The following is a 25,205-nucleotide window of genomic DNA, read 5'->3' as shown; positions in this document are numbered from 1 at the left end:
TAAAGAAATATTTACATATATATATATATATATATATATATATATATATATATATATATATATATATATATATATATGCATATGTGTGTATTCAAAATACACAGTACTCACACATATATTATGTAAACACAAACTTTTAGTAATCGTGATTAATCATTTGACAGCATTAATAATATAAATATATATTTCAATAAATGTCACCAAGTTATTGCCCCAAGTCACAAAGTTTTGAACCATATATATATATATTTTAATTTTTTTTTAATTCATTATTTTTCTAGCCAGATGGCACCAATCCTCTATTTATAACTTAAACACTGTATTAATTGAAAATAACATCAAAATGTTTTCTATTATTTGTATTTTGTATATACAGTATCTCACAGAAGTGAGTACACCCCTCACATTTTTGTAAATATTTTATTATATCTTTTCATGTGACAACACTGAAGAAATGACACTTTGCTACAACGTGAAGTAGTGAGTGTACAGCTTGTATAACAGTGTAAATTTGCTGTCCCCTCAAAATAACTCAACACACAGCCATTAATGTCTAAACCACTGGCCACAAAAGTGACTACACCCCTAAGTGAAAATGTCCAAATTGGGCCCAATTAGCCATTTTTCTCTCTCCAGTGTCATAGTATTATTATATAAAGGTATAATAAAATATTTACAAAAATGTGAGGGGTGTACTCACTTCTGTGAGATACTGTAGAAATAAATACTGCATAATTTGGTGACTATTGTCTAGTATCATGAAATCCTCTCAAAATACACAATATTAAAGAGTAAATATTATTTAAACAAAATATAGTATATTCATTTAATTAATTAAAAAAAGTTACACTTACTGTCTATGGTCTATTTTGACCACTAAGGGTCACAAGTGTGACCCCTAAAAGAGGAAAATCAGAGGGTTAAGAATCATTTGACACACTACCATTGCTCATAGTTCTTTTGTCAAAGGGTTTTTCCTCTCTGTCTAAGCTTGACTTCTCACTGATTTCCTCCTCATCTTCAGAGTGGTGGTGATCCAAATCCTGACAACCCAAAGCAAAAATACATACACGATTATGCAGATTTCATTGAGAAAAACACAACCGAGTGTTAGTTATTGTTCATGTTTTATTACGATGAAAGGCTCACCAGCTGGCTTATGGTATCTACGATGACTTTATACCAGTCAGTGATGATGCTTTCAGTGTCGTACTGGATCAAGTACTCCGCGCCATTTCGACTCTTAAGCTGAATGAACAAATACACAAGCAATGCATCAAGAAGATACACTAGTAAAGTAGTTGACCGGTGTATAATTTACCGGTTTTGACCCGTGTAGTTGACCGGTGTTGTAACAGCCATACCTCCAAAACATTTTTCTTGCTTGATTTGTCCTTGTTTGCCCAGCCAATTGTTGCCCCTTTCAGATCCACTGTGAATTCTGGGACTATGTGATTTGTCTTGCTCTACATAATACAAATACATTCAGTATTACAAAACAAAAATTAAATACTTGATAATGCAAATTCCACATTTGTGGATTTCTCACCGATGCTCCGGTTGGCGTGGACTTTGGGTCCTTGTGGAATGTCAGTATTCCTCCATGGAGAACCGTCCAGGAATGACCCCAGTTCTTCCTGCGGGAGGATTGATAAAATGTCTTACTTTTACATACAATCATTATTTTTCACCAATATAGTTATAGCTATCAAACCAGTACTGATTTAAGTTTATGATAGAAATCTTTACCTAATTTTCTTCCCGTTTTCAGAAACCTTTGTTTTATTCAGGATCCCAGCCTTTTCCAAGTTTGAAACCTGAAAAAACTATTAATGAGTTAATACAGCCTTTCTGAAAAGAAAAAAAAAAAGTACAGGATAACATCAGGATAATAGTGTAGAATAATATCTGACAACATGAAAGTGAAGTAAAGTTTAACCTTTGAGGTTTCACTTCAAAATGCAGAACAGAGAAAGTAGATGATTGTTTAGCTATTTTTGTAGCAATGGTTTTACATTTAGAAGTGCATTCAGAACATGACACTGTTTATTATGCTCATTTAATAAAATAAGTCACAAGCAGTCTAATGTTAAGGTAAGAAGTGTTCTACAGCACAACATCAAGCATAGCTTGAGCTAAAACTTCTTTAACCATGGTAAAATCACTGTAACTTGAATGTCTTGCTTTTATAAAATGGAGGAAACATCAATATTAAAGATTCACTGTGTAATATTTAGGAGGATCTATTGACAGAAATGCAATGTAATATACATAACGATGTTTTCAGTGGTGACCTTACATGATGAACCGTTTTTATTACCTTAGAATGAGCCATTTCTATCTACATACACCACAGGTCCTCTTACATGTTAAGTCGCCATTTTGCGCCGGCATGTTTCTACAGTAGCCCTAAACAGACAAACTGCTCTAAAATGTTGTTGTTGTTCTTCTTCTTTGTTGGTGTTTTTAGAGGCAGCTTGCATCGTCACTATGTTGAATATGCACAAAGAAGAAGTAGTAGTCGTCTGGTTTATTAGAAGCAGAGACCGTTCTTTGTTAGAAGTAAAAAGAAACCTCATTGCTTGACTGGCTACTCTCTGCTGTCTTAGATGACGACATCTTTGTCCTGTGTCGGCCACCGTAACTTCTCTATGTGCTTCGATAGGGAGGGGTGAGCGCTGGACTGAGCAATTCACAACCTCACTGCTAGATGCAGCTAAAATCTACACACTGCACCTTTAAGGATGGACCGATATGAAAATTTTGGCCGATACTGATAACGATAATTCTTTATATCTGAAAGCCAATAACCGATATATTCAAATTTTTATATAATTTGAGAGCCTGATTACAAAAACAAAAGTTTCACCATTTAAAAGCAATGTCCCAAGCACACAATTGTAATGTTCTCATTATAATTTTATGTATATGACAGATTTTCAATAATCTGTATTTGTTATTAATAATAATCAAGATTGTGTTTGTATTGTACTTTTCACAGCACACTTTGTTTCAAAGTAGCTTTACAGAAAATCATTATATTAATATTTAGAATATCTTAATATCTTTTTGCCTTATAGTCACAATTAGCAGATTAGAACTGGGCGATACTATAGTTAATACTCAATTTGCCTTAAACTAAATACAGTATCTCTTTATGCTAGCATAATGTACAGTATGCATGCGGACAAAGTTAGATATTCTGTATACCCAAGTTTGAATATAATCAAAATAATATAAAAATCCACCAAGTAATATAGTACTTCATTAGCTTACCTGTAGGCTGTTTATTGTTGCCACATTGGTGTATTAATATAGAATGCGCAGGTCACAAGTGTATGTTTATCTGCATTGTACATCCAGTTCATCCAATCAGAATTTAGCATCAAAACTGTTGTTTAAAAAAACCAATCCAATATTACGTGCCTACATGTATGAATGATAAAGCCAGATATTTCAAATATTATTATGGTAGTACCATGATAAATGTCCAAAAACATGAAGGTACTGCCATGATATTGCATCTAAATCTCATGGTAGTACCATGACACATTCGGCATTTGTTTGTTTGAGTGGAAGGCAGCAATCAGGCTCTAAGTTTCACTAGTAACCACCAGAGGACAGTGTGGCAAAATAATATTGCACTCTTCTAGTCATAATCTAACACTTTTGATCAGACTTCTCTCCTCTAGTCCTAACCTGCATTAATACTTTCACTTAGCATGTATTGTGAAACTGTATAATAATAATAATTTTTTGTGTAACTTATGCAACATGTCCCCAAACCCAACAGTTACCAAGCAAAAACATTTAAATAAGTTTCCTTTCCTCATGGCACAGCATGCCTACCTAACAAGTCACATGATTTTAGCTAGCATTCATGCCAGTAAGCATATAATAATCACATGAATGATGTTTGAAGACTTCATTCTTGTAGTTTATTGTAAACTTTAGATCAGCTGATCTGGAATCATAAACCTCTGATCTGGATTCTTACATTATGTGGCATTTCAGGAGAGCTGGAGGCGTCACTGTCTGATGTATTCTGAGGATATGATGAATGACTCCTCTGTTAAGACAAAATCACATGTGTAAATCACACTATGCATTTACAAGAATGTCATTTAACTGTTGTCAAATATGCAATTTTCATTTTTTTACCATTGCATGCCTTAATAAACACTACAAGTAATATAGTGTTTCAGTAACTGAATTCATTTCCATGGATCAGTTCAGTGAAAACAGAATAAATAGTGAGTATATGTTTGCATATTGGAATGATAAGAAAGACTGGGTAGGTGGGAGGGATTTAAATAGAGCAACTCTATAACAAACTGAGTCTCAGGTGCATTCTAGAGCCTATTTTGGAAACACGGTCACTAAGGACACACATGAAGGATCAGGTGTGCATCATATGCGTCAGGCCATCACTCTTTGTGTTTATAAGTGTGGGTGAGCTTCTGGATAAAGTATGACAGTGTTCTCTTGAATACATGGAATGGAAACTGTGCTTTATTCACAAAAACTTTTATACGATTTTGCGCAGTAGTAAAGGGGTTAGGTTCACCCAAAAATGAAAATCCTGTCATCATTTACTCACCCACATGTCGTTACAAACCCATGAGACTTTTGTTCATATACATAACACAAATTAAGATATTTTTTATTGAAATCTGAGAACTTTCTGTCCCTCCATTGACAGCTACACAACTGATACTTTGACGATTCAAAGAGTTCATAAAGAGATCGTAAAACTAATCCATATTAATTGAGTGGTTTAGTCCAAATTTTCTGAAGAGACTCGATCGCCTTATATGATGAACAGATTGAATTTAGGCTTTTATTCATATATAAACATTTACAACTCGCACATCAGTTGTGGTAAACAGAAGCTCAAGCATGTTTGCAGCACATTTGAGCTTCTGCAGGAGGTTTGTTCTCGTGCATCAAGCAGGTTTGGTTGAGCTTCTTTTTTTTAATTCACTGATCAATGTTTATATGTGAATAAAAGCTAAATCCAATATGTTCATCATATAAAGTGATCAAGTCTCTTTAGAAAATTTGGACTAAACCGCTCAATTTATATGGATTAGTTTTACAACCTCTTTATGAACTTTTTGAAGCGTCAAAGTGGTAGTTGCATAGCTGTCAACGGAAGGACAGACCATTAAAAATACCTTCATTTGTGTTCCGAAGAAGAACGAAGGTCTCACAAGTTTGGAATAACATGAGGGTGAGTAAATGATGACAGTATTTTCATTTTTGGGTGAACTAATCCTTTAAATTCACAACTTTGGATGGGAACCAAATGTCAGTACGTACATCTTCCTGGTATCCTGTACTGTGTCTCCAGCTTTGCATCGGTCCCATTGTGTCCTGCTCTCCATTTCCCACTCCATACTGTCCTGGATTTCCAGAATACTAAAAGTGTGTGAGAGAATTTGCATTCAGAAATTATGCTTTTATGATACGGTTTCGTACTTATTTGAACTTGTTAGTACACTGTAAAGAAAACAAAGATTATCGGAGTATGTTTTACAAGAAAAAAATATTTCTGTATTTCTACTTCAAAGTGTTACTTGGCATTTCAGGTAAATCCTACACCATTTTATCCCCAATGTATTAATCACCAGCCACTTTTGATTTAAGGAAAATAGCAGCAAGGACATTCTGCCAAATGTATAATTTTGTGTTTTCACTATACAGAAAATAATTCAAGTTGGAATGACATGAAAGTAAGTCAAAGTTTGACTTTACAGTCAGCCAAACTGAATCCACCTGACTTTAAAGAGGCAGACGACATAACTGCAAGCGCAAAGTTATAGTCAGCTGATTTGGATGCTGATATAGTTATTGTTCTTGGTGTGAACAGGCCTTTAAAAGATCCATCCCACTATATCCCACCTCAGGTAAGTTCCACTGGGACTTGCTGCCGTCTCTTAGGTAGTAGTATGTCCGTCCTCGATCGTCTAGCGACTTAATCCACTGTCAACAAGACACTTCATTAGTTCAACAAATTACAAAACTAGCCTACAGCCATACTTTCATACACCTCACTAATAATAGCAAGTTAATCAGCCCAAATAAAATAAGTAAGCCAGCCCAAAACAAGGACACGGCAAGGTCATTGTCAAGTGTCAAGTGTCCTGTACCTGTTCCTGCGTGTAGTCGCTCGTGAAGACCCAAGTTCCTTCAGGGTCGACTCTGAGGGTCCATCCCGGTGGGTGCTGTTATCCAGAGTTACCCTGGGGATGGAGACCTTCTTCACCTGAATCGAAAGAATACTCTGCTGGCAAGGAGTGAGGAGACGCTTCCTCCTCCAGCTCTGGTGATGCTGGGTAGTCTTCCTCAGGAAGCGGAGGCTACATTTTGGGAAATAAAAGCGGCAATATAAATATTAATCAAACTGTAAGTAACTACTGGTAGAAATGAACCATGTGGTAGTGTTTGACAAACCATTTTGAAAATATGATTATTATTGAAATTGGTTGCATTATTATTGCAGTTCCGCTTGGCGCCAAATTTACAATTTTTTAATGCAACTACTTTAGGCTCCACGACATAAACTTTCTCCACAACAATATTCAAAGGCCCTATGATATTTTCAATTGTTCATGATTTACTGGATAAGGATTAACCCTTAAATGCATACCTCGGGAGATACCTCTTTATCAACCCAGGATATCATTCACTACCGTCCCCTCATTTATTTTTTAAAGTGAAACATCAACCTTAAAAAATATAACAAGAAAAAATACAATTATGAAAGAATGTATGTTTTAACAAAAAGAAAAAAAAAGTGACGGTACGTTTAGAAAGCATGAAGCTCATGTGTCAGAATGCCAGTCTGTCAGTAAACAGTAAATAAATGACTTTCGATTGATTTGTTACAAAAGTACGCATGAAATATGCTAAACACGGAAACTTGAAAGCACGTGACGCGCTAGAACAGACCTCATTGGTTCTTGTGTGTCATGCACTCACATTTGAGCTTCTTCCTTTCCTTTTAATGGTGGTTGGCAAACCTACTTGAAGGTGCATACTGCACGACACCTGCGTGACAGCTGACGTAAAATAAAGGATTGGGCTTATGCCAAGTTCACACTGCACGATTTTAGGCCCAATTTTCACTCGCCATCAGATTTTGCGAAATCGCAGACAAATGCCTGAAAACGAAGGCAAATCAGTGCTTGTTTATGCGAGTGACAATCACGCAGTGTGAATTATCAAAGACGCGATATGAGAAAATTGACGATGCCTTGCAGACGCCTGTGAGATATTTGGCATGCTAAATATCTAGACCTGTCTACAATTCAAAATCCTGCTGTGTGAAATGTGTTCTGACTGAAAATGACATCGGCGATGACCTACAGCCAATCCATCGCCCCATCCATTTCAGTATTGCCAATTCTGTGATTTTCCCTTGGAATTGGGATACTTTATCCCTGTTGCCACGTGTTGTTTTTCATGTACACGGGTTGAAGCGATCCTAAATAACATGATATTTAACCTCTAGAATGTTAATTTTACATGGGGAACCCCAACAAAAACTCAGATTTTACCCTTGGAACACGATTTTTAGGCTAGTTTTGAGTAGCAATTGGGAGGGTTTTGTTGTGAAAACCTGGCAACCCGGATCCATTTTCTCCTCCATAATCTTTTTTCTTTTTAGCGCACATACAATTTGGATCGCAAGCTTCTTTCGGGCTAACATTTTTAATAATTCCAGTCTGAGTGGGAATTCTGGTCTTAAACGTGACCTTGCATTATTACCTTATCACTTGGTATGTAGTTTGCGGACGAGATAGAGTTGTCGGCGATTCTTTCTATTGTAAAGTCATGCAATGCTGTGTAAACTCGGTATTAGGATAGCCGATACCAATCAGTAAAAAAAAAGAAAAAAAAAGGTTAATCGGCCCCAATACCGATCCTTGAGATTGGCTCGGTACATCCCTAGTAACTTCATTCAGATGACCTTTACAGTGATATTGACCTCATGTAAAAATAATATATAAACATTATATATTATATATATACCTTGGGTAATAAAATCGTAAACTTCATGGGCATTTATTAATATATACGCTTTTAGTAATGCCAAGCGATAAAATATTTTATGGGGTAGAAATAGTAAAAACAACTGAAAAGTCTTGGCGCCTTCAAATATTGTTGTGGGCAATGGCAGGCTTGGAATCAAAATGGTTGAGAACTCATTAAATAACTCATAAAATATAACGAAAATTAGCTATATGCACATGAATATCATAATATATGAATGTGGTAATCCTTTAATACCATAGTAGTACATATCAAAGAATCATTCGTTTGAATCTGCAGAAAAACCTCCATACCGGGAAATCTTCCAGAAATTTCACGTTCCCTGGTGAGCCGATGTCCTCCGGGGGATCCCATGAGCTCTGACCTGACACAGAGTTAAAGAAGTAATGTCTGCCAGAATTCTCATCCAGCACTTTCTCCCAGTCCGAGCTCCACCTCTGAGGAGAAGGGTCTACGGGCGAGCGGGTGGGAGACTGGGGGAAAGAAGGAGGGGAACGAGCCTCTTCCGTCCCCACTGACGAATCCATGGAGTAGCTGAGTGGATAATCCCAGGTGCTTCGGCCCGTAGAGGGTTGGTAGTAGTACTCTTTCCCGCTCTGGTCGTCAGTATGGACCTCCCATCCTGCAGAGTCCAAAAGGAGGGTATCGGGAGTGTCCGGAAAGTCCTGTAATAGAGGAGCAATGGGACTGGAGGCGTCAATGGTACTCCGACGCAAGCGGGGGATGTTTACGTACACCGCTGTGAGCGCGCTGTCATCCTCTACCTGCCGGACAAAAATGGAGAGCATTGCTGATATTAAAATAAAGCTAGAATAAAGAGACTAGAATGGTATTTGACAAACACTTTCAAGATGAAGAGTTTAGGTTAAAATGCAAATACTTGTACAAGGAAGGGGCTTTGAGACTTGATATCAAAGACCCTTACATATGGTGATCTCTTTGCAAGGAAACCCATCCCCAAGCTAAATTTTAAAGACCCATTATATGTATAAAGAACCCATTTATAATGCAAAAAAAAAAAATTTTTTTTATATATATATATATATATATATATATATATATACACACAAAAATTTAATTAAAACTTGTATGTTTTAAAAAAAGAGACAAAATTAGACAAAAAAATTTTTTTTAAAATGAACACAGAAAAATTATTAAAAAAAACAGAAAATATTAAAATAAAATCCATTTCAAAATATGAACAAAAACTGTAATATAGATTCTGCTATAATTTGTTTTATATTGTCATTATACAAGAGCCAAAAATAATTATATGTAAAATATTTACTTTTTGATTAGGTTGACAGCATAAATATTGCTTTAACCCCAGTGTATAAATATTCTAATATAATCTAGAAGAGATCATTTAATTTTAGTTACAAGACTATTTTTTTTTTTGCTAAGGATAGTAAAATAAATGTCAACTGCTCAGAAGCTACTGAAGATAAAGATATATGATATGAAATAATATATATATATATCATATATATATATATATATATATATATATATATATATATAGATAGATAGATAGATAGATAGATAGATAGATAGATAGATAGATAGATAAACCAAAACATTTTCTGATGTTTTTAATATATATTTTTACTAGTGGGTGCAGGACACTTATAGTTCATTTATGTAAGTCAGGATAGCAAAATAAAGTAAACCGTGACATATTATACCCAAAAATTCATACAGTGGACTACCAGTAAAATTGATAAAAATTTGTAACCAAAAATTATTCAGACACTTTGACCTGACCATGTTTTGCTTAAGTGTTTTCTGCCATAATTACGATTAATTTTTTCTGACACAGTTTAACTCTGAGATCTTGTCATATTTTATTACCATTTTTTTTAAACTATAGTGAATAAACTGTATTAATGAATTAAATGTTCGAGTTGTCAATACATTTTGGTCATGAAATATGATATGAATAGTGTGATTTCGGCGGAGGACACATGTGTAACTTGATTCACTCGAACCTTTTGCAGTGATACTGACCTTATGTAAACAGGTGACTGTGTGATGTCACAAAAGTTTATACAAAGAGCAAAACAAACACTGGATGGAGCGTCTGCTTTCACACCCTCCTCCCACAATCCTTCCTTATGCAAAACGTACCATGCACCAAAGTGAAGCTCAGCTCGGAGGGACTCTCCACATCACCAAAACCAAAACAAAACAAAGTGCTCCCTAACCTGAATAACTTTCAACACCCACACCTTTGTCGACTGCATTGTAAATAAATGCAACGAAGTTCAAAATAATAAAGCTATTTTAACTATAGGCCTTACATGCCAATTACAGAAAGAGAGCGCTTCCTGTGCATGCTGATCTCAGGAAACAGAACAAGGGTTGACAGCTGTAAAGAAGAAAACCACAAGCAGATACCACAGGCAGAAACAATAACTTTTCATCTTTATAGTTTGTCTTATTTATAGATGGCCAAAGCCCTACCAGATAAACCTCACACAGCTGTGATTAAAGAAAGGAGCATGTTTCATCCCAGAAATATGCTATGTCTCAATGACAGGGGCCTTCTAATCTAGCTTTTGATTGTCAGTGTTTGTGATATGTAGTGCTGCTGCTGTGCTGGACACTGAAGTGGTTTTAGAGCAACGGTTGGTTTTAGAGGGCTGATCCCGGAACAGGGTAATCTATGAATATTGTTAGAACATTCTTTCAGAAAAGGCACATTCATTTTGTTATAGTAGTAGTGTAGACTCTGAAGAAAATCGCCTGCCCTTTTTGCCTGCCCTTGTGAAAAAGAAAAACACTTTACCATACTTTTAAAACGAGTACTTATTACAGAAATAATACACTTAAGTGTGTACTGAATGTAATGTTGTCAGACACTATTATTGAATATTAATTGCAATTGAATGAAAATGTATTACAGTTAAATTTATCTTAAATGCAATTAGCTATGCAATTTTTGGTACAGTGTTTTTAAAGGTGCCATCGAATTGAAAATTGAATTTACCTCGGCATAGTTGAATAACAAGAGTTCAGTACGTGGAAATGACATACAGTGAGTCTCAAACTCCATTGTTTCCTCCTTCTTATATAAATCTCATTTGTTTAAAAGACCTCCGAAGAACAGGCGAATCTCAACATAACACCGACTGTTACGTAACAGTCGGGATCATTAACATGTATGACCCCAATATCATATATGCCAGCCCAAGATCGAGGCATTACACAAGGGCAGCCAGTATTAACGTCTGGATGTGCACAGCTGAATCATCAGACTAGGTAAGCAAGCAAGGACAACAGCGAAAAATGGCAGATGGAGCAATAATAACTGACATGATCCATGATAACATGATATTTTTAGTGATATTTGTAAACTGTCTTTCTAAATGTTTCGTTAGCATGTTGCTAATGTACTGTTAAATGTGGTTAAAGTTACCATCGTTTCTTACTGTATTCACGGAGACAAGAGCCGTCACTATTTTCATTTTTAAACACTTGCAGTCTGTATAATTCATAAACACAACTTCATTCTTTATAAATCTCTCCAACAGTGTGTAATGTTAGCTTTAGCCACGGAGCAAAACCTCAAACTAATTCAGAATCAAATGTAAACATCCAAATAAATACTATACTTTCGCGATTAGACATGTTGCGTGACGAACACTTTGTAAATATCCATTTTGAGGGTTATATTAGCTGTGTGAACTTTGTTTATGCTGTTAAAGGCAAGTGCGAGCTCCGTGGGCAGGGAGTGCGAGATTTATAGGGGCTGCAGCCTAAATCGGCTCATATTTAATGATGCCCCAAAATAGGCAGTTAAAAAATTAATTAAAAAAAATCTATGGGGTATTTTGAGCTGAAACTTCACAAACACATTCAGGGGACACCTTAGACTTATATTACATCTTTTAAAAAGGCGTTCTACGGCACCTTTAAAAAAATACTTTTAAAATTTGAAGTACACTACAAGTGCTCACAGAGTAAATTAAGCACGCTTCTTTTTTACAAGTGTGTGCAAAGGTCTCTGACTGATGCAGTACCAAGGTGTTGCTATGTGGTTGTTAATACTATTGTGGTGGCTAAGTGGTTGCTTACTGGCTCAAGTCTCTGTGATATTCTGGTTCTAGGAAGTTTGAGATTTTAGCCCATTTTATTGTCTGCAATGCGAAAACGGCACACCTCTCCTCAACAAACCACATAATTTGTTGTGTCATTCATATATGTAGCATGTATGGAAGAGACACATGCAGAAGTTTACTAGATAGGTTAGGTTTGTTAAAATGCTTAAAGGATTAGCTCTCATGTAAAAATATTTAAAAAATTATAAAGTAAAATGTATAGCTTCCGTCAGACGGCCTTCCGTATTAAACTTACGAAGAAAGTGTAAAACTCTTGCAGTTCAAAAAGCTTACGATACGTCCTACGCCTTCCCTATCCAACTTACGGAAAAAGTGTAACTGATGCGATGCCAGTTAACACTTTCTTAGTATCTTGAATGAGGAGGCGGTCTGGCGGAAGCTAGATATTTTACTTCATAACTTGTTAAATATGGATATTTGTTTTACACAAATGCATCGCTTCGCTTCACAAAGCCTTTATTAAAGGGATAGTTCACCCAAAAATGAAAATTCTGTCATCATTTACTCACCCTCAAGTTGTTCCAAACCTGTAAAAACTTCTTTGTTCTGTTGAACACAAAGGAAGATATTCTGATGAAAGTTTGTAGCCAGGCCGCTTTGGGGCACCATTGACTTCCATAGTAGGAAAAAAAATGACTACGGAAGTCAATGGTGCTCCAGAACTGTTCAGTTTAACACATTCTTTAAAACATCTTCCTTTGTGTATAACATTACAAAAAAAATGTATACAAGTTTGGAACAACCTGAGGGTGAGTAAATGATGACAGAATTTTCATTTTTGGGTGAACTATCCCTTTAACCCCCCCTGGAGCCATGTGGAGTACGTTTATGATGGATGGATGTGGATGGAGACACTTTCTTCAGCTCATACTCGTTTGGTAATGCTTACTGCCATTATAAAGCTCAGATGCATCTGGATATTTATTAATATCTCTCCTATTGTGGTTCATCAGAAAGAAGAAAGTCATATACACCTAGGATGCCTTGAGGGTGAGTAAATCATGAGGTAATTTTCATTTGAAAGTGAACTAATCCTGAGAAATAGTAATAGTATTAATAAAAATCGTCAGCTATGTAGTGGAAAAATAATCGAAAATAATCAGCTCTTAAAGTTCCTTTACCCAACAATGCTCAACAGGGATTGCAAAATATATTTTCACAACCCAGTTCATGATGCAGAAGAACACATGAAGTTCCCTGTGCATGCATGAGTGAAGATGGCTCTGGAATAGATGACTGTATGCAGTACTGAGCTCACCTGCCTCACAAGCCTCGAGAGAGGCCTGTACGAGGACACACCTCTCCTGAGAAATGTCTGAGAGAGAGAGAGAGAAAGATAAGAGAAATAAAGAAAGAGAAAAAACAGAAAAAGAAATAGAAGTGCAAAAGCAACAATCGAAGCACAACAACGGAAATAAAAGCGAAGTCCAGCCGGCACGTCATATCCTGGGTCTATATTTACCCAGATCTGGCGCACACCAAGTGTGTCTCTCAGCCACAACTGCCTAAATGCATCAACTGACAGGAAACAGGTTTATTATTATAACAATCACAAACAATAGCCGCACAAATACGGCCAACACAAACACTGACTTCAGATTATTTGGGGCAATGAGAACTGAGTGATAAAGATAGGGATAGTGCACCTAAAAATGTAACGTCTGCAAGAAAATTATTTAGCCACCCAACATAAACCTTTGACTTTCTTTTTCTGTGGAATGAAGTACTGGTCAATTTTTTTTCCATGTTATGAAAGTGAATGGGGATATGATAGTCCATATGCACTTTAATCTAAGTAACGCAAATTGCAATCATATTTTCTTCTCTGTTATGACAATACATTACCGGTTGAAAGTTTGGAATAATTACGATTTTTTTGTTTTTGAAAAGTCTCTTATGCTCACCAAGGCTGCATTTATTTGATCGAAAATAATAATAAAAAAATCTATTTTAATATATTTTAAAATGTAATTTATTCATGTGATGCAAAGCTGAATTTTCAGCATCGTTACTCCAGTTTTCAGTGTCACATGACCTTTCAGAAATCATCTGAATATCCTGATATGCTGCATGATCAATGTTTAAAACAGTATAATAATGCTTTTTTTTTTGTGGAAACCATGATACACATTCAAAAGTTTTGGGTATGTACTGTAAGATAAAAAAAAAAAGAAGAATGAAAAGAAATCATTACATTCATTCAGCAATTAAGTTGATCAAAAGTGACAGTAAAGACATAGTTACAAAATATTTCTATTTCAAATAAATGCTGTTCTTCTAAACTTTCTGTTCATTAAAGAATCCTGAAAAAACAGTTTCCACAAAAATATATGTCAGCAGCAAAAACTGTTCACAACATTGATAATAATCAGTGTTGGGTGTAATCTAATTACTGTAATTTAATTACTTTTCCCTTGAAAAAGTAAGGGATTACTCTTGATAAAAAACATATATAAAACAATAGTGGATTGTATGTTTTTACTGTAACCTTCTCCTTTACACATTTTGTACAGTTCAAGAATAATTTATGCAATTCTATATTGTCTATTTAAAAGAAATAAAAGTGCAGTTTCGTGTCTATCTTTGTGTTGCTGAACTGGTCGAGGTTGATATGGGATTTATAAAGTAATTAGTAACAAGTAATTCAATACCTTTTAGAGAGAGTAATTAGTACAGTAATCTAATAACACTGCTGAAGATGTAATTAGTAGCTAGTAATTACTTACTGATAATAATAAGAACCATTAATTGAGCATCGATAATAACTCAGCAAATCAGCATATTAGAATGATTTTGATTCAACAAATTCTGTTCACCAAGAATTGATTGAATCATTGAATCGTTTTACAGATTGCTGGAGGGGAGAGATTATTGTCCCACACACGTCATCAGAGAAGTTCGAGGGCACAGGAATTAATAATAATAATAATAATGTGCACAAACAAATTATTTATAAGAAACACTGCAATATTCCATAAAAAATAGAAGAGTTGACAACTATAATTTTCCCCTCTGCTGTAGCTGTCAAATCCCATTTGAGCTTCTGCATATTCAAACTTGTTCCAACCAGTCATGTGACATTCAGTAGCAACTTCAGTTTCACATAAAGCTATCAACTTCAGAACATTTGTAATATCATTTGGACTTTTAATACACTTTTTTTTTCTCATTTTGGACTTTGACTTTGATCCCCATTCACTTTCACTAAAAGCACGTCCAGTACATTTTTCCTTTTGTGTCCCACAGAAGTCATGCAGGTTTGTAATGACCAGGGAGAAAGAAAATGATGACATGATTTTCATTTCTGGCTGAACTATCCCTTTAAAACATCTTAAAGCAAAGGGAGTGATGAAATCCCCAGCCTTAAATGTATGCCATCCTTTGTGAGATAAATTTAGATGATCTGAATGCGCTGGCCAACAGAGACAGCCACACAACCTGTATAAGTCATTGTAGAAGTAGGCTAAGTTAGAGCAAAAGAGAAAGAAGCAAAGGATGTTTAGGGAGAAGCCTATAAAAGCAGGAACTGGCATTGGCACACACAGTATGTAGTTCATCACATACAACATTTATGGAAGCTTGGAACGATGCAGACTGAACATTTAAACAAAACTTCCTTTTTCCGTTCAGAACGGCAGAGATGCTAAAGGTCAGCGTCTTGCAGCTGTTCTGTTTTATGAAGTTTTACAGAGTCGGACAACTTTACTGTGACAAACACTTGACCCCGATGATGTTTAACAAGTGTACTATACATATGCACCAGGGAGTGTCTCAACAGGAAGAGACCACATCCTAGCTGAAAACAACACTACAGAAACATGCTTATATGCAAAATCCAACTAATGCGCCACAATGAAATGTTACTTGCTGACATTTTAATGCTCACAAACACCACACAATGTGTTATATATTGAACAGTCATGCCAATGCATACATTTCAAAATGACAACAAAGAGGCAGTACCGCACTTCCGTGCCCAGAAACCCAGTCTGAAGGGGTCGTGGACGTACCTGCGTGTTCAGAGAGAGGGGCATTGCGCTTCTGGGCCGGTGGTTGGACCCGATCTTAGCGTAATAATCCACCATGTCTTTGTTTCGATCAGTCAGCACGGCCATACAGCTGATCAGACAACAGTCAAAGTCCAAGTTATCCAATAGAGAGCATCATGGTGAACAGGCTGAGCCGCACACATACGCAAACACACGCTCATGCAGACACACACACCCTCTGCGTCTGCAGTTGATGTCGCCACTAATGAACATCTGTCTAAAAGCACTACTGTGCTAGAGTGAAAAGGGGAGGAGGCAAATGAACAGAACGGACAGATGGAGAGAGACAGAGGCAGGTATGAGGAACACTGTGAATACATGATGAATATATCACGTATAAAATTGAATACATGATATAAAGATCTGCAAAGAGAGAAGTGTTGACATTGAAAAGGTGTGTAACTGCTCGTTTTCAGGTTTTCAAGTTTTAGTGTCTAAGTTCCTGTTTTTCCCCATCGAAACAGAACCTACACCATTCAAAGTCACTGACATTTCCTCACATTTTGATGCAACACCTCTGCCAGCCAAAAAAAGTATGCTTGCATTTCTCAGTAAACAATCCAGAGAAATGTTTATTGCTCAGAGGTTGGTCTTTTAAAATGTAAAGGGGTGGTTGATTATTTCACTTTTTTAACTTTAGTTAGTGTGTAATGTTGCTGTTTGACCATTAACAACATCTGTAAAGTTACGATGCTCAAAATTCAAAGCAAAGAGAGATATTTTCTTTTAAATAATTCTCTGTTTAAGGACTACAACAAAAGACTGGTAGGGACTACAACGAGCTTCTTCCTGGGTTGGTGACATCACTAACCCTAAAATTTACATAAACCCTGCCCTCGAGAACACGCAACAAAGGGGGCGAGGCCATGTTATTGCAATACAGTACCACAAATGCAATAGGATGTCATAAAAGCAACATAAGTTATAACCGTAATTAAAGGTGCCCTAGAACTTTTTTTTAAAAGATGTAATGTAAGTCTAAGGTGTCCCCTGAATGTGTCTGTGAAGTTTCAGCTCAAAATACCCCATAGATTTTTTTAAATTAATTTTTTTAACTGCCTATTTTGGGGCATAATTAGAAACGAGCCGATTTCAGGTTGCGGTCCCTTTAAATGCTTGCGCTCTCCGCCCCCTCCCGAGTTCTCGACTCTATCACAGCATAAACAAAGTTTACACAGCTAATATAACCCTCAAAATGGATCTTTACAAAGTGTTCGTCATGCATACTGAATGCATGCGTCGGATTATGTGAGTATTGTATTTATTTGGGTGTTTACATTTGATATTGAATGAGTTTGAGGCTATGGTCTGTGGCTAACGGCTAACATTACACACTGTTGGAGAGATTTATAAAGAATGAAGTTGTGTTTATGAATTATACAGACTGCAAGTGTTTAAAAATGAAAATAGTAACGGCTCTTGTCTCCGTGAATACAGTAAGAAACGATGGTAACTTTAACCACACTTAACAGTACATTAGAAACATGCTAACGAAACATTTAGAAAGACAATTCACAAATATCACTAAAAATATCATGTTATCATGGATCATGTCAGTTATTATTGCTCCATCTGCCATTTTTCGCTGTTTTCCTTGCTTGCTTACCTAGTCTGATTATTCAGCAGTGCACATCCAGACGTTCTGCCCTTGTGTAATACTAACTCCCCTTGTGTAATGCCTCAATCATGGGCTGGCATATGCAAATATTGGGGCGTACACCCCGACTGTTACGTAACAGTCGGTGTTATGTTGAGATTCGCCTGTTTTTCGGAGGTCTTTTAAACAAATGAGATTTATATAAGAAGGAGGAAACAATGGAGTTTGAAACTCACTGTATGTCTTTTCCATGTACAGAACTTATTTAACTATGCCAATATAAATTCAATTTTTAATTCTAGGGCACCTTTAAACTAAACTATACCTGTTGTATCTTAATGCAGCATATATTCTCTGGCTCTGTAGGCATCTTACAACAGTTCCCACATGAGTGATTTATAGATTATCATGACAGAATATGCTAATCAATGACTTTAAGATAGTTAACTCCACAACAGCTAAATAAATTTATCCACTAATCATTCAGAAACGTCCTGTTGCATTCTACACGTTGTCATTTCTTCTTGAATCTCTCCATCATTGTCCGACTCTGGTTTGAACATAAAAGGCTGAACAGTTTCTGACAATTTCAGTGAGTCTGCATGAGATAATCGGCGCTGCCAACACGAGCTTATGAAACTCCGCCCTATTCTCGAGAGCAGCAGCTCATTTGCATTTAAAGGGAAACACACACAAACAGTGCGTTTTTGTTTACCCTCAAAAAGTGAAAAATTTAACATGCTATAAAATGATCTGTGGGGTATTTTGAGCTAAAACTTCACATACACACTCTGGGGACATCAGAAACTTATTTTACATCTTGTAAAAGTGGCATTATATGACCCCTTTAAAAGTGAACATGAAATCATAACTGACCTTAGTTATTTCTGAATACATGTTCCTGGTCTTATTGTTCACGATTCATTGGAGCATGTTATTCCAAAGAAATTAAGTCTTTGTTATCTTTCTTCAAACGTATATTCACTCGAAACAACAATCCTTTTCCAATGACTTCCCTTAGGCCACACGGGCTATTATGTTAATCAGTGGCTAAATAGCCATTCAGGCATTATTTTAGCAAACTGGCTCCATTCTGGTAAATAACACCCACTTTTCATATTATATTCAGTCCTCAGTGGAGTCTCACGCTGCTATTTTTCTTGTTGAATATCCTCTTTCACTCATAAATATGTCATATTATGGAAGGAAAATAGGTTAACAATGTCAAGTTGTGTCAACTTCCTCCAGAAATTTAAATAGACACAATTCTTGAGTTTATAGTTATAAAATGAATAGCATAGCTCAGAATGTATTTGTGAAATTTTAGTATCATTGAGATAACTATTATAGTTTTTATTAATATTTTGAATTAGTTTTTATTTTTATATTTTCCATTTTAGTTTAGTTTTAGTAATTTTTTTATATGTGTCCCTTTAAATGCAAATTAGTTGCTGCTCCCGGCCCCCTTTCCAGAAGAGGGCGGAGCTTTAACAGCTCACGCTTCGGTTGCTCAACAACAACAAAGCTGGAAAATCTCACGCAGCCAAAATGAGGATTGTCAGTAAAGGTTTTCTGCCTTACATTGTTCAAACCGGAGTCGACACTGATGGAGAGACTCAGGAAGACGTTACAACATTTAGAATGCTGGAGAACATTTAGAACTGGACGATTCTGAATGGTTAGTGGATAAATTTATGTAGTTGCTGTGGACTAGCATGTGCTGTCATGTTAAACTTTTGTGCAAATCCAGCATTGAATTGACCCTCATTTGTGAAGCAGTCCGACGTAAAATGACGGCATGGCAACAACACTCTACTACAACAACTCTTCCTCTTCTCTAAAGCAGCCCAACATGGCCTCGCCCCCTTTGTTCTCGGGGGTGGGGTTTATGTAAATTTTACGGTTAGTGATGTCACCAACCCAGGAAGAAGCTTGTTTTCTGTAAAAGAAAATATCTCCCTTTGCATTGAGCTTTGAGCATCATAACTTTGCAAAAAAATCCGATGGCTCCGTGAGGACTGCATAGGGAGCAATGACATTTCCTCTCTCAAGATCCATAAAGGTACTAAAAGATTCAGAGCACAAATGAATCAGTGTGTCGAATCTGCTGTTCGGAGCGCCAAAGTCATGTGATTTCAGCCGTTGGCAGTTTGACACGCGATCTGAATCATGATTCAATACACTGATTCATTTATGCTACGAATCTTTCTGAAGTATTGTTTTGAAATCGGCCATCACTAAATAAGTCGTTATTTAGTTTTTTTGGCGTACCAAAAATATTCTCGTCGCTTTATAATATTAATATTGAACCACTGTACTCACATGAACTGATTTAAATATGTTTTTAGTACCTTTATGGATCTTGAGAGAGGAAATGTCATTGCTCCCTATGGAGGCCTCACGGAGCCATCGGATTTCAACTAAAATATCTTAATTTGTGTTTCGATGATTAACGAAGGTCTTAGTAATAAATGACAGAATTTTCATTTTTGGGTGAACTAACCCTTTAAAGTCACGGTGGAACTGATGTAACAACTTTTCTTCCTCGATTGTGGAGGGGTGGGGATTTAAAGGACTATATAACTGGAGAAGCCATATTCTTCAGAAGATTTAGTTAATTCTGAGGTAAAAAAAAAAAAAAAAGAAACTTACATGGAATATTCACAATAAGACTTGAAGAATAACATGCATTTAGAAAATAGATGGGGTGAATTTTCATTTAACGCTGACTTTAACATTAAATATAGAGACAAGTGTAGCTCAACATATTCAAGCCTCAGAAAGCTAATAGACAGGAAAAACATCATGTATTTTACATACCATGATGTGGTAGTGTGATAAAAATAAGAAGACAAATGGTCACTGTGTTTTGTTGTGACTTCTGATCAACATTTTGACAGAGAATGTTTAAAGCAGGAAATATGTTGTTTAGGATTCGCGGGGGAATTACTCAGCAATTGTTCATCCAAGCATCCAAACAAGACAGCTTCCTTGTCTATCTGTGTTTGCAAATTGTAAATAATGCTGTTTTTCCTGCCTGTGGTTGATCCTAATGTTTGGATATCACACCTAAGATCAGCCTTTACACACTTTTCCTCCTTCTAATGATCAGTGTAATGAAAGTGAGGCAGGCCAGACATAAAAATGTCCTGGAACAAGCCTAAACTAAAAATGCGCAAGCCTGTATTAGGGATTACTATTCACAAAAAGTTTTGTTATTCAAATCTTTAACATGGCAGCCTACAGCTATATGACCAATATATCACCTGAGAGTTGTGTAACTAAAGAGAAAAAACACAGGAAACTAAACAGAAAAACAACACAAAAGTGTAAAATGATGCAATCATGCTCATACGATACTTGCACTCCTGACCTCAGTGAATGCCCCTTTACAGGAAGTTCTTCCTGCACTTTCATTTAGAACATATTAGCAGATTAGGCACCAAAAATGAGCAGTTAATGTGTAACGCAATGTCCCATGCTATTTATAGCACTCTGCAATTTCATTTTTTAACCCTGAGGGACCCCTTGCTTTTGATTGACAGCTGCTAAGAGTTTCTCTCCTTAAATATCAATGGTATGAAATCCATTATGATTCAGTGCACAGGCCACACAGAGCAATGTGAACACAATCCAGTCCTTAAGTTCATTAGACTAGTTTGTTTTGAACACAAACATACAGTTTTTCAGGTGCTGTCCCACCCACAGATATGACATGCTGTGAAAAGCAGGGTGTAAACAAAACAAATTTACGAAAGTACCAAAATCTGTTTTGTGTATTTATAATATTCTGACAACCACCATACAGGTGTTAAAGAGAAAGCCACATCTAGAATCCACAAGCTGAGGTAAATGAAGTTGCACGGCATCACACACAAATACAAAACACTATCATGGGAACACACATGACACTAAAATAATGTAATAAACATTAATATAAGTTGTAATATAAAAACCCTAATATACATAACTGACAACCAAAAACTATAAAAATTATTATTTAAATAAAAAGACATCAAATGTGAACAGGATTTTTAATGTAAAATGGCACGAAATGCTGAGCGGATTCGTGAATACCTCTGATTGGCTACTGTGTTCACACGTTCATCAGATATGTCTGTGATTGATTAGTTACAATGATCAACACACGGGAGCATTTGAAAGCACATGGAAGTGTTTGAATTTGAAAGCATTTTGAAAGGGGGAGTGTTTGAAAGCAGGCGTCTATCAGCGGACCGGTCCTGCTTTCAAACGCTCCCGTGTGGATCTGTGTAAGTGCTCAGTGAAGAGCATCACTGATGTCTACTTACAACGTGTTTTTGAAGCGTTGATCATTGTAGCCAATCACAGACATATCTGATGAGTATGTGAACACATTAGTCAATCAGAGGTGTTTATGAATCCGCTCAGCAGCGTTCAAAGCATCACATTTTTTAAAATTTAAGTACCGACTTGGTATCACGGTCGGCACTTCTAACAACGCCAAAAGCCACAATACCTCAACCATTGGTGTGAGTTTGGGGGTGGGATTATCAATTAGTTCGGCCAATGGAAGACAGGGGAGGGGAAACCTGTGTCCTGTTTGGACACAGTCATTACAGCAATGACTGCACATAGAAATATGCAATGCACAAGTGTAATACTCTCTGTGTAATTATGAACATTTATGACTAATAGTTTCTGTAAACCATTTGTCTTAATGAGGCAACCTGACCTAATGTTGCCTTTATGTGCTATTGGAATTATCATAAATATGAGTTTGTAGTCGGAAATTAGACATGAACAGCCTCACAAATCGTACTTACGACTGGGAAACTCTGAAATAATTTTGATACCTGAATTGGGTGGGACATAAACTGTAAACATGTTGGACAAGAGAACTATTGCTGTAGTGACTATGAGTTTTATTGTTTTTTTCCCACTACATCTTCATTGCTCTCTTTTGCAGTTATAGTCGTGTATATTACCATATATAAATAAAATGCATTTGATGCATATTTGATGTATTTTACACAGCGGGAAAAAAATTGACCCAAATTCCTGAATCGTCAACAAGCTGACTATCTAGGTAGAGTGATGAATGTATACAATAGCATGTGTAATGTTTATATGGTTGCCAATGAATGGACACTACTACATTCTATTCAAATTCTGTTGGATAATGACTAAATATCTCAATACATTTTGGCTTTAATAAGATTTCCCCAAGAAGTGGGCAAGTATGAACCTGTGTCCTCCATAGTCCCTATTCTCTCCATCTAAAAAAGCATGTGAATGCATCTTGTAATTACTTTAGAAGTGGAAAGTAGGAAATTTACGACAACACGCAAAGGCAGCATAATTCCATATAAGAATGGTGACCATAGTCATGATGACCATACAAAATAATATACCATCTTTGGGCCTCCTTTGCTCTTGTAATTCCATTTTCTATTTGGAAATGCAAGATGTGCTTTAGATACCTTTCTTCAGAATTTACATAAAACACCATCCCAAATCTAAATGACACTGAGCCGGCGGATAGTGTGCAGCAGTATGTTAGAAACAAACATCATTTCTGTCTAACATACTGATAGCAAAGGAATTTACAGCTATAATGAATTCAGAAAGAAGTGATTGTAGGGTGCACTGAAGGGACAGCATGCTGCTGATTACTTAACCAAATTACTTATCGACCAATGAAATTGAGGCTGCAGAATCAGCGGCTTCAACTCCTACCTCTCTTTTCACACACACACACACAGAAGGGCCATTCAGGGGACCCAGCAGCACCCCCTCTCTGTTACATCACCAATCATGGCCTGGAATCCTGGATTACCTCATTGAATACTAAAAGTCTAGGCTTGTGAGAGCTCCTAGCACACTGCAGCCATTATCTGCCCATCATTCACACTCAGGTACCTTTCCTTCCTCCTCGCTTAAAGAGATTTTCACACTGTAAGTAAATGCAACGGTATTAAAAATGACCAGCCTCAACACTGTTTCAAGAAGCATCAGTGCTTTCAAGAAATATCAAAAAACAAAAAAACATCACCACAAATCTAGGATGTTGTGGTAATTGGCAAGCTGTAGCAATGCAGTTGAGTTCCAGCTGGTTTCTAGGTGGTTTATTGGTATGTCTTTGTGATATTTTGCAATGCAGGGTTTTTTTTTCTTGCCTGTTTTATTATCGGCAAGATGAGAATCTTAAGCACAAATGGTAACATGTCTACGCTAAAAATGTGCTACAAAGGTCTTGATGAAACAGTTTCACATCCTCTTCTGAAAAAGGAGTGGAAAATACTCACATACTATTTCATAGAGCGAGGTGACTCTGAGTTCAACATTAAACCCAACAAAAACCTTACAACTCCTTTGACCAATTAATTTCCATGACTTATAATACTTCATGAACATTAGATTTTGAAAAAAAAATAAAAAATCATTCTATATAATTCACAAGGAGCCGATTAAATATTGTTGAGCATGACTATAGCATATAGACTATACACTATAATGACTATAGTCCAAGATTTATTTCAATATTTTTAAAATTTTAAAATGACCTGATATTTCGAGACATTCAAGGTACTCAAACCTCATTGGTTCTTGTTTGATGACATCATAACATTATGATGTCATAAAAAAAAGTCCAGTTCCAAAAGTTCCAAAGTCTAGTAAATGCATTTTAAGGCACGACAAAGAATTAGGCCCTGTTTACACGGATAACTTTTGCTGCGGTTACGCCTGTCGTTTACACTACTCCGCCGTTTTTGACCCTTGAAAACTGAGACTTTCGAAAATGCTGCAGAGCCCGTTTCACTTGAAAACCCCGGGTTTAGTTTTAGTGTAAACGTTTACACTAGTGCGTTTTTGTTTTAAAACGCATACGTTTTGCTACGGTTACACCTGTCGTTTACACTGCGCCGGCGTTTTCGAACCTCAAAAATGGAGACTTTCGTAAATGCTTGCAGAGCCCGTCTTAGTTTGAAAACGCCGGGGTTACATTTCAGTGTAAACGTACCAAAACAGAGACTTTTGAAAACGATGGCTGCCCACATACGCTCTGCCACTGTGTATCCTTGACAAATAACATGGAGACTGAACTGCAATATTTACTGGCTTTGTTGTCATTTTTAGCAGCCATTGTGCAGTTAAACTCTGCATTTTTTAATACTGCAGCCATCAACATGTGCAAGACGCAACTGTTTACACTGTAAGCGCATGCCCAGTGTGCATGAACGGTCATGTGACATGCGGTCACATTTTGTAGACGGAGATCGTTTTTGAAAACGCACTAGTCTAAAGGAGACCTAAGAATAACACTGCACTTCTGTACTGCATATTTGATTTAATTCTCCAATAGCAAAGACCAAAACTTCCTCTATTCACACCTGAATT

General features: G+C 36.4%; 1 protein-coding gene across 1 annotated transcript in view; it reads right to left on the bottom strand.

Moving 5' to 3' along the window:
* arhgap27 (Rho GTPase activating protein 27) overlaps positions 1-25,205 on the bottom strand; it is a 40,698-nt gene that overhangs the window by 5,922 nt on the left and 9,571 nt on the right. Inside the window, 12 exon segments of the mRNA XM_048170056.1 lie at positions 944-1,043; positions 1,150-1,248; positions 1,365-1,466; positions 1,550-1,637; positions 1,750-1,826; positions 3,998-4,069; positions 5,323-5,421; positions 5,905-5,985; positions 6,153-6,226; positions 6,229-6,274; positions 6,276-6,362; positions 8,352-8,822. Of these exon segments, the coding sequence (XP_048026013.1) occupies positions 944-1,043; positions 1,150-1,248; positions 1,365-1,466; positions 1,550-1,637; positions 1,750-1,826; positions 3,998-4,069; positions 5,323-5,421; positions 5,905-5,985; positions 6,153-6,226; positions 6,229-6,274; positions 6,276-6,362; positions 8,352-8,822 (1,396 nt within the window).

The sequence above is a fragment of the Megalobrama amblycephala genome, linkage group LG20 (genome assembly GCF_018812025.1).
Source record: "Megalobrama amblycephala isolate DHTTF-2021 linkage group LG20, ASM1881202v1, whole genome shotgun sequence".
Taxonomy (NCBI): domain Eukaryota; kingdom Metazoa; phylum Chordata; class Actinopteri; order Cypriniformes; family Xenocyprididae; genus Megalobrama; species Megalobrama amblycephala.
This window is presented reverse-complemented; position numbering and strand designations above follow the sequence as displayed.